The sequence below is a fragment of the Mus caroli genome, chromosome 2, assembly GCF_900094665.2.
Source record: "Mus caroli chromosome 2, CAROLI_EIJ_v1.1, whole genome shotgun sequence".
In the NCBI taxonomy this organism is placed as follows: Eukaryota; Metazoa; Chordata; class Mammalia; order Rodentia; family Muridae; genus Mus; species Mus caroli.
In genome coordinates this window covers 53,681,954-53,691,967 of record NC_034571.1, presented here as the reverse complement: position 1 = coordinate 53,691,967, position 10,014 = coordinate 53,681,954, and the positions used below count along the sequence as shown (strand labels likewise).

Sequence of the window (10,014 nt, the reverse complement as noted above, 5' to 3'; positions counted from 1 at the left end):
TTAAAAATCAAAAAAAAAAAGAACGGGTAAAGCAATGGCCCATTATGATGGAACGGCTAAGTAAGTAGCCAGTAAATCCCCACCTTCCTAAACAGCCGTATCCATTCCTTCCTGAGCTGGTATATGGTGAACTGCTACGACTTGTCCTGGTCTAGCAAACTGATGCTCACAATCGAGTAAGAGCCAGTGAAAATGCTCTTCTGCAGAAGAGGCAAATACTCCATCACTGAGGACCCTTTTTACTGAAAACCCACTCACTTTGTTGTACAAGCTGAACAGGTAAACAAGAAAGCCGTGAGCTAGCACTCGCCATGCTTTTTAAGCTAATGAGCAGTAGGTCTGTGAAGTGTTGATGTGGCTGGCAGATGCGGGGAGCTTTCAGAGTCCAGCTCCGGCCCCTCGCTTGGCAGAAGGATAAAAGAAAACTCTGTACTCTCCACAGAGCAGGCAAAGAAGCAGAATGTTTCCCCTGAATTTCAAGGGCAAGGTCAAATCCAGAGAGAGCAAGTGACAGCCATTCTGGCTTCGCTTCCTCCACCCTGGAGAGCCCCCTAAGGAGCAACATATAATGATCTTGTCACCTACCTATTTCCATGAACAAATAAAAGGGACTAATTACTCAAAACAACCTGTCAAAGTGAAGCCTGTGGTTTTGCTGCCATAATCCTTAGATTAGGCATGGAGAGTAGTTCCTGGGGCCAAGAGGGACATTTGGTGACCTAGCTGTCACCAAGAACATTGTCAGCTACCTGACCCAGGAGGAATGTAATGGGAACACACAGCTCTAAGGCAGAGCTTACTGTGTTCTGAGCCCAGTCAGTAATGCCTAGCAAGTCTCAGCCCTTTGGCATCTTTTATGGCCTCTTCCAGAAGCTGAGGGAAGTTACCACTGTGTCTTTTTCCCATAACAAACTACATGGATTTCTATGCATTCAAACCACCTGTGGATAATTTGGGGGACCCAGGGCCTCAAAGCCCAGACATTAAATCCTTTAGGTTCCCCGCAGCCCTCTGCTCTGCCCCGTTAGCAGCACCTCTCTGGTTCAGATCAACCCTCCAGCAGGGTTCTGCATTCATGGGGAACAAAGATAACAGGGCTAGGAGCCAACACGCATGCGCACAGCAGCAAGCCAATGAGCTGGCTGTTAGACGGAACAGCAAAGGCTGGGGCTGCAGCTGCCAGCCGGGCTTGTCTGTCTGCTTCTCTTCTCTCTCTCCTTATCCCCAGCCTCTGCTTTCTCCCACTCTGCTGTTGCTGTTCCTCAACATCTGAGTCTACAAAGCCAACACACTTTCATCCTGGTCTGCCTCCTGTGGAAGACACTAGAATCATGCCGTCATTCATCCAGAGCCTTTCCATTTCCTGTCTCTCCTCTGAGACTCGGATCTCAGGCCGTTGAGCACCTGTCACAAAGCAGGTAGAGAAGTTCACATTCAGAGGGGCCAGCAGGACGAGGGACATATAAATGACTTATCTGTATGTTCATGTCTCCCAAAACTTGGTATGCTGGCCCCCTGTGTCTGAGCCAGAGACTGCAGGTAATTCAGATTCATAGACTACATGCCAGACACACTGAACCAGAGTGTGGGTGGGGGAGTGGGGGGAGACAGTAAATATTAGAGAAAGCAAGTCTTTCTGGCTGAACTCTTTGAAAACTAAAGACTTTCAACTCCACTCTTGAATCAAAGTTGCCATGAATGTACATACCTGGACCTTAACACTTTAGGCCAGTAAAGACATGCTGAATTAACTGGGGCATTCACGTTCCATCCTTTGATTGTCCTGGACCTCTTATGAAAATGTCACTAAAGATGCTTCCTGTTAGAGCAGATATGACCATCCCACTTGTTTAATAATTGGGTAAAGTTTAACGTTTGGATAAAGTTTTGCCAAAACAAACAAAAGAAGAAAACAGCTCAAATGCTTTCTTTTGTTATATAAGGAGTACCGAATAACACAACGTGTTTTCATTTCCACCCAGAAGCCCAGAGCTAGATCCAGGTGTTTACATTAGCACTGGATTCCTGGGTTGTGTCTTTGATATCGAGGCTTCGAGGAATGCATCCACTCCCTTATATAACCACCTCTTTGTCCTTTTCTCTTGCGTCAAATACTGTTTAAACATTCCTTTTCCACGAAAAGCTGTTACTAGTGCTTTCTCCAGTACAGGCATGCGCACATCATCTTTCAACAGTATCTATCTGCCAGTTTGTGGTACCGTATGAAGGAAGCACCTGTGGGAAGGCAGTGATGTCAGATTTCATCCATCCTTGTTCCTGTTTAGCTGTGTTTCCTTAGGCTGCTCTGTTATTCTCTCTAGACCTGGCTTCATCCTCTCAGAGAAGGTTGTCTTTCCGAGGCGTCCCAAGCCCCCAGTTTCCACCTCGGGCCTCACATCATTTGTCAGAGGAAGACTATGCGGTCATCCCTGAGGAGGCCTAGCAGCAATGCTGGAGCCATGACCTGCTGCTGCATGCTGGATCATGAAACAACGATGTCTTGGAAGCACAGGAAATGTAGCCTGAGATCTTAGGTACTGGTCTATGGTCCTGGTGCCATAGCAAAAAGAGGCCAGCACAGGCTGTGCCAGCCACACACAAGGCGTGTTAGCAGTAGTGAGAGAAGCTTAGAATTAGAATTGAAGCCAGTCAACCAAAACTATACTGGCTTCTATTGAAGTACATTAAAATATTGCAAAGTATTTTTTTTCCTTAATATTGTCTTTGTCAAATTAACAGGCTCAAAATTGCTAAATGTTAAATGTTTCATCTCAAAAAATAGAAAAATGTTTGAGATGATGGAATGCTAATCAGCCCAATTTGATCATCATACAGGGACTTGCACGGTTATTAATCAAGAGAAAACACACTGCAAGGTGTGGTGGGGTAACACACAACTGTAATTGCAGAATTTTGGAAGGTTGATGCAAAGGATCTCAAGTTCAGGACCAGCCTGAGCCATATAACATCGCACCACGACCACCCTAAACAAAGTAATACGTTAACTACGTATTTACACCTGATTTTTTAGTCTAAAAGTTGAATTGCCATGGCATGGCTAAGCAATATCACTCAGTGGCTGCTGACCTTTTTATTTGACTCCAGCACTGACTCTCACAACCACGCAGTCCTTACAGTTTGTTTGTTGAAGCAAGATGATTATCTGGTCACAATGCTTACAGCACAAAACTGGCCTCTGATTTTGTATGATACATGTTTTGATTCTTTGGGCCAAAGGACCACCCCACCTGCACCCCCAGCCTTGTGTTTTTTACAGAGAAGCTCCTGCCAGAGGCAGCAGTGTTTCTGCAGCAAACTCAGACACACAGAACTGAAGCCAAATTCCAGAGACTTAGCTGGGAGAAGGTGCAAAAGTTAAGGAACCCTTGGCCACTGTTTGTTTTGTGAAGGTGTAGAGCGTTGCAAGTGATTGCCAAATATCCATGTGGAACAATTGTTCCAAAACCTGATTCACTTCCATTTTGGGATTAAGAAATACACTAGCTACAAACCTAAAATAATCATTAATTTTTGCAGTAGCATCATTTGGGCTTCACCAGTAGTCACCATATATGTTCCAGACACCAAGATCCTTCCTTCATGGCTGGGAACAGCCACAGAAGAATTTAAAAAGTTGAATTCAAGTCAAGTTTCTGGGTTTTTTATATTTTTTATTGAACAGTTTCAGAGCTAATTCTCTAAAGAATGAATACCTCCCTAAGTTACAAGTAGCTGTCAAAAGAAATAACATGGAATTATTCCTTTACTCTAAAGAAAAATCGCAGTATGTTGCAGACAACTGAAGGCATTGAGAAGGACTGGAACAGAGCCTAATCTTAGACAAATATTAGGTTTTATATATTGCTGTGTGAGTTTGTGTCAAAATGCAGTTCTAGCTATAAAAACTAGATACAGGCTGAATATATTTATCACAAGTTCATAGCCTGAGAGGGTTATCATCTTTGATCAGAAGCCAGGGGCTTAATTGAAGTAAATTTCACCATAAGACAGGGACAGTCACCTTACAGATGCACCTACTAGGCACTGGGTTGCTTTTGTGCTGTCTAGTTTTGCATTGTTCTGAAGGTACAGCTTTCTGATGTGGGGTGACTTGAAGTCCACTATTTCCTTACCCAGGTCTTTGTTAAGTTGGTGCTGGACTCCTAATACATTTGTTGGGGACAACGAGCAAAAGAACAGCAGTGACAGATGGATATGGGTGGCCCTATTCCAGGCAGTTTGTTCACCTACAAATGACAGCAGACTCTGGGACTGCAGGTTTGCATAAATCTAACAGCAAGGGGAACTCTTGGCTCCCATCCTTCAAACAATTCTGAACTATTCATATGACCCGAGAATGAAGAATCTGGTTTTCTGTGGCCATTTTCCAAGGTCAAATAGAGTTTCATTGCCATTCTTTACATTCATTCACTCGGCAAATATTTACTGAGCTCCCATATGGTGGACATTATTCTAGGTGCTGGGCATGGAACAATGGCAAAGCCCCTGTTCTTCTGGTGCCACATCACAATGGAGAGAAAACGAAGGTCACCCTCATGCACTGTGTTGATTCGGTTTTTGTTACTTGAAACAAATTAGAATCAGCTGAAAAGAGGGGGCCTCCGCTGAGAGACCATCTCCATCACATTGGCCTATGGCAGGCCTTTGGAGCATTTTCTTGATTAATGGTTGATAGAGGAGGGCCCAGCTCACTGTAGGCAGTGCCATCTATAAGCAGGTAGTTCTTGGTTGTATATGGAAGCAGGCTGAACAAGCCATGGAGTGCAAGCCAGTAAGCATCACAGGGCCCAACTCCCCTCAATGATGAAATTTGGTGTGAAAGTGTAAGCCATCTAGATAAACTCTTCCCCATCCCACCCAACCCCCCCCCTGCCTCCCGTAGTTGGTTTTTGTCAGAGTGTTGTATCCCAGCAACAGAAAGCACACTAGAACATGCATTATATAAAGCAATACAGAAATTAATGATATAAGCAAAACAAAAATCAAGATAATAGTGTTGAATATGCAACATAGAAGTCAAATACATGATATAGACATGTGTGATTAGGTTGGTGTAGTAACACAATGGTCTCCTGAGAGATCAAGTCTCAGTAACTGTGAAGGTGAGTGCTGAGCTACATGGACACAGGCCCTCCCCAAGGCAGGGAGATGCAGAATGGCATGTCTCTCTGCCAACGCTGTGGCTGAGTCCTCTGAGTTAGAACTGCAGTTCCTAGAAGAGCAGTGGTGTTAATGCATAATGTCATCTGAAGGCAGAAACTGTGTGAGCTCTCTCGAGTAGGTGTGAATTCACATTAGTTGCTCTGCTGTCTCTTTATAAAAAGATAGACCGGGCCACCAGAGAAGGCAGCCTGGAGAGTAGGGTGGGATGGTCCCCGTAGTAACTGTGGAAGGTAGACAGGTCTGGTGAGCTGGAAACCCATGTACTAAGTAAGGGTAAGGTAAGACATCTCCATACTGCTTGTCACTCATGTCCTTTCTGAATTTCTGCTAGAATAGCAGAGTGTGAATATACCCTCAGCCCTTCCCCCAATGCTTTCCTGGCTCACGCAGAGTTAGAGAGTAAATGGGCTGAAGTTAAAGAGGGTCGTTTGCCAGTGTCCAAGCTTTACCACCGGGAACGGATGAGGGGAAAATGTTATGAACTAGCAAATGAAAGACCAGGACATGATAGCAACCTGTCCGTGGGCCTGTCTGGCCCCTGAGAGCTGATCTTCCAGAGCCAACCTGCTAGAAATCCGAGTTTTAAAACAAGGATGCCTTGGGGGAGGTTAACAGTCCCCGTGACTGAAGAAATTTGCACAGTAATACTTGGATGAGCTACAGAGCTGCAGCACTGTGTATAGAGCCTTTGGTGTGTGTGTGTGTTGGCAGCCTGAAAGGGGTCTGCATGATGAAATGAAGGCTGCAGCAGTAACTTGGGAGAGAGAGAGAGAGAGAGAGAGAGAGAGAGAGAGAGAGAGAGAGAGAGAGGAGTAGATGCTGAAACGAGCATCCAGCATCTGCTGCAGCAGCAGCGAGCACAGTACACTGTAGAAAGATTAAAGAAGGCAAGTTATAGAGCAGGGATATCTGCAGGTCCACGGGAGAACGAGGGCATGAGATCTGCCACAGGGACGGAAAAGCTCTCTCAAGAGAATGGCTTCCCTCCAGTCTCCAAAGGACTCTCAAAAGACAGACAGATACCCAGGATTCACAAGCCTACGGTATTCCCTGGGGGTCAATAGGTAACTTTTACAGAAGGAACCCATGGTCATCACTACACTTATACCTGGCAGCCTATTGGCTCAGCATTTTCTATTTGACTGTACTGGTTACCGAAATCTGCTCATTTACATATTAGCAGAGATATGAGTCAAGTGATCACTTGCTTCGGTAATAAGGAAACCTCAGAAGGCCTTTCCTGGAACCGAAATCTTTTGCATTGCGACTTGAGTGAGGTCAAACTGTGCCATGCTTGCTCATTGGTTACGGTTATAGTTGCTCTGAAAGTGGGCATTCACGGCGAGTTTGCAAACAAACAAAAGTATGGGGGTGGGAGCTGGGGGAGATTTCTCAGTGGTTAGAGCACTCCCTCTGCAAACCTAACTAAATGCTCAGTAAGTGTGTAGACCTGCCTGGAATCGTTCTCCAGAGCAAGCTGGCCAGCAGGACTAAGCCGTGTCGTCGAGCTGCGGGTCTGGTTGAGGTAGAAGAGCTGCTGCGAATGATTCCTGACGTCCAGCTCCCTCATGGTACGCACACTCATACACACGTGCCCACACACATGCCAACGTGCGTATCACACACATACAAGCAGAAAACCTAAACAACTCGGGGAGGGATCTGTGACTCTTCACCTTGATAGTACAGGGATTGTCATGCACACGTATTCTGAGATAATGGGTGGTTAGAAATAGTGTCCCTGCAATTAATCTCTTATGAACGCTAATTCCAGAGTTCATTTTCAGACATGCTACCATAAGCACAGTGTTTATTACATGCCTGAGGAAATAGATTGGCTGTAAGGACAGATGTTAGAAACCAGGATCCTTTCTGTGTCGTGGTTTGTCCTCGGGGTAGCAGAGCATACCTTCCTGGTGTACTGGTGACATCACTGGTCACTCCGCCTTGGTCTACTTGGTCCCCCTAACTGTTCGCTTTGATCTCTTTCTGTCTGTGTCTATGTTCTTTGTACCTGTATGGGCTTCAAATGCCACTTTACACGGTCAGCATATAAGCTTATTCCAAACCCTTCAAAGAAGCCCAAGAATTTTAAGTCCAACTCATTTGTCCTCTCATTTGTCCTCTCTCTGCATGTCACAGCCACCAATATCGTCACCTAAACACGTCTGTCCCCGTTGTGATAAGCTCACGCTTCTGGATGTCCTTCGGGTCCGCCTTTCTCCTGGAATTCACATTGAACTGTCAGCAACTCTTGTTGGGTTTCTCTTTGGAACTGTGTAGCGTGTGACAGTCCCTCCCCCTCCCTTGCGCCCCGCCTCGATCCACTCCCCACCTGTTCCGCAGCACACCTGCATGCTCTTGATATATTTAGCATTACATTTACACTTCCCAGATCGTGCCTCCCAGGTTTCCATGCGCCCTTTCCCAAATGGCACCATCTCCTCCTACCTTTTCCTGACCACGCTAATTAAAATGATGGCTGATAGACCATTTTAGAAATCTCTCATTTGCATCCTGTCTCAACAAATTCAATTATGATTTAAAAAAAAAAAAGGAGCACCCACTTCCAAGATAGAGAACAATGAACTTGGAGCTGATTCCTAGCTATGTCATCAACCAGCAGACGCCCTTGAATCTTGGGTCCTTGAACTTCATTTTCTCATATCCCTGATGGGAGCAGTGTCCTACCTGCTCACAAATCTCTATGAGATAATGTATAGCATAAACAATTTTAAGGCATGCGTTCAGCACAAAATAAAATCTGTTGGGGCCCCCTGCTTTCCTTCTCTTGAAGAATGAACGTAAGATACCTTTGTGAAAGAGGGGAACTTAGAACTCACAAGAAATTTACCTCTCAGGCCACACAGGCCACACATGGCTGCGAACACAGTCGATTCCATTTCAATGTTCCTGACACCAGCTCTGTATGCTCTCTTCAAGTAGTCTAGCTTTTTCTCTCTTGAAAAGGAGCATAATGCCCCATCTAGGCGACCTTGGCCTGAAAGAGAATGGAGTGATTTAGTGGCTATCGCCTCACCTCAGTGGCAGAAGCATCCTCAGAAGGCTGTCTGCTTATGTCCCTACCTCTTGAGTGAGCCTCTTCTGGGGACCTGGCTGTGGACTCTTTCCTCTAAAGGACTATAGAACATGGCCTCACCTGGCTCACATCTCATACACAGGGCAGAATGTACTGGAGTGCCCAGTTCTGAAAGACAGTGGAGATATCAGGAACGGGGTGAAGGGGGTCACAGAGAAAGCTGTCCTTTGAGGAGACCCTCAGCTGACTCAGTGACAGGGCCATAGGCCATGTGGAGATACCAGGGGAGAAAGATTTCATACCTCAGTGGTGCTCCTGAGGCAAATGGTTTGAATACTGCCACTCTCCCTATAACCAGACATAGGCAGACACTGGTGTGTTCTGTGTCCCTTGCATACCCCCGAGGCTTTGTGCTATCCCTTTACTCCGGTTTTCCCATCCAGATTGTCCTATTACTTCTGCCTTGCTTAATCTCACTGGGTTGACCAGTAGGCACAGAGGAGATGGAGAACAATCTGATGTCACCCCTTCACTGTGTCTGTATCCTGACCCTTTACACCCACCCGTGCCCGGATAGAAGCTTGTGGCTGTCCATGACTTTCACAGTCCTTCCCGAAGGAAGTCCTTCCTTTCCTTTGTTCCTGTTCCCTCTGGCTTCCGTACTGGCAGCCAGCTTTTTCCTGTTCTCTCCTCTTTAGTGCTGCCTGCCAATACCTCTGTGTTATTGAGGCTGAGTCAAACTCAGTAGGCCCAGAGGCCCTACGTAATTTGAATATGAGGGTCTGCGCAGGCACATAGGAGTCCTCTCACCTCACCCAGCCCCAGCTTAAGTAGTCCCAGATGTGTCTTTCCAGGACTGTCATACATCAACTATTTTGTACTTTTTAACACTATTTTCTCTTATGTCAGACAGCCAAAATTCTAGAATTTCAGATGGAAAGCTCTAGAAATTACAAATGTTGGCAAAATCTTTCATATTTGAAACAGTATCTCACAGGCCAATGGAAACACTGACTCTACGGGGCTTCTGCTAATGAGCTGTGGCGGAAACATATGGGTGGGTGACACTCTAAATGGAGGGCCTCAGAGCTGATGTCCTAGAACAGACTCACCCTGTCCCCTACCCCTGCTGCCTGTTGTAGAAACACCTCCAACACCTTTACTAACCTGAACAAATGCAAGCAGAGTACAGTCTATTTCCATGCACGACTTTCTAAAGTAACATGCCAACTTTGATCGAGAGAAAGGTAGAAGTTGGTGATGAAAGTCTTACATCAACTCTAATGATTATATAAGTACAGCACAAGTTTTACTGTGAAACACTGTGGGATCAAGACAGTGTAGCTTCTTCTGTAATGAGTAGAATCCTCATTCTTCTCAGGAGATTGATTTGCCCTGTTTCTCTTTTTTCCTTGTCCCTCATCCCTTGGCACAAGAGCTGTTATTTGACAGTGACCTTCAACTTAACTCTACACTAGGTGTGGAGACCGTTTAGGCTGTAGGCTAAAAGCCCCCCACTCTGAGACCACCACATCCCCAGAGGATCTGTCTAATTAAACACTTCTCTCCATTCCTTAGCCTTCTTTCTTGCCTGGGGTTCAGGAGAACGACAAAGGCATAGAACCAGCATATTCCTCTTTCTTAAAGACAGCAATTTAAGTAAAAGTCACGGGCAGAGAGGAGATGCTGTCAATATCACTAATTGCATTTCAGTATTCAAATTGATACAGGATTAAACCCATTCTCAATAGAAAGTCACTCTGTGTGTTTCTCAGCTGCTTATTAAGCCC

The 10,014-nt window shown here is 45.5% G+C and overlaps 1 protein-coding gene across 7 annotated transcripts in view; it reads right to left on the bottom strand.

The window, feature by feature from the left end:
* Upp2 (uridine phosphorylase 2) overlaps positions 1 to 10,014 on the bottom strand; it is a 44,641-nt gene that overhangs the window by 3,333 nt on the left and 31,294 nt on the right. For 6 of the 7 annotated variants that reach the window (XM_029474488.1, XM_029474493.1, XM_029474489.1 and 3 more), the window contains one exon: positions 8,039 to 8,185. In XM_029474488.1, the coding sequence (XP_029330348.1) occupies positions 8,039 to 8,185 (147 nt within the window). Of the gene's footprint in view, positions 1 to 6,952; positions 7,409 to 8,038; positions 8,186 to 10,014 lie in introns of those variants that run through there. The other variant, XM_029474490.1, reaches the window with a different exon arrangement.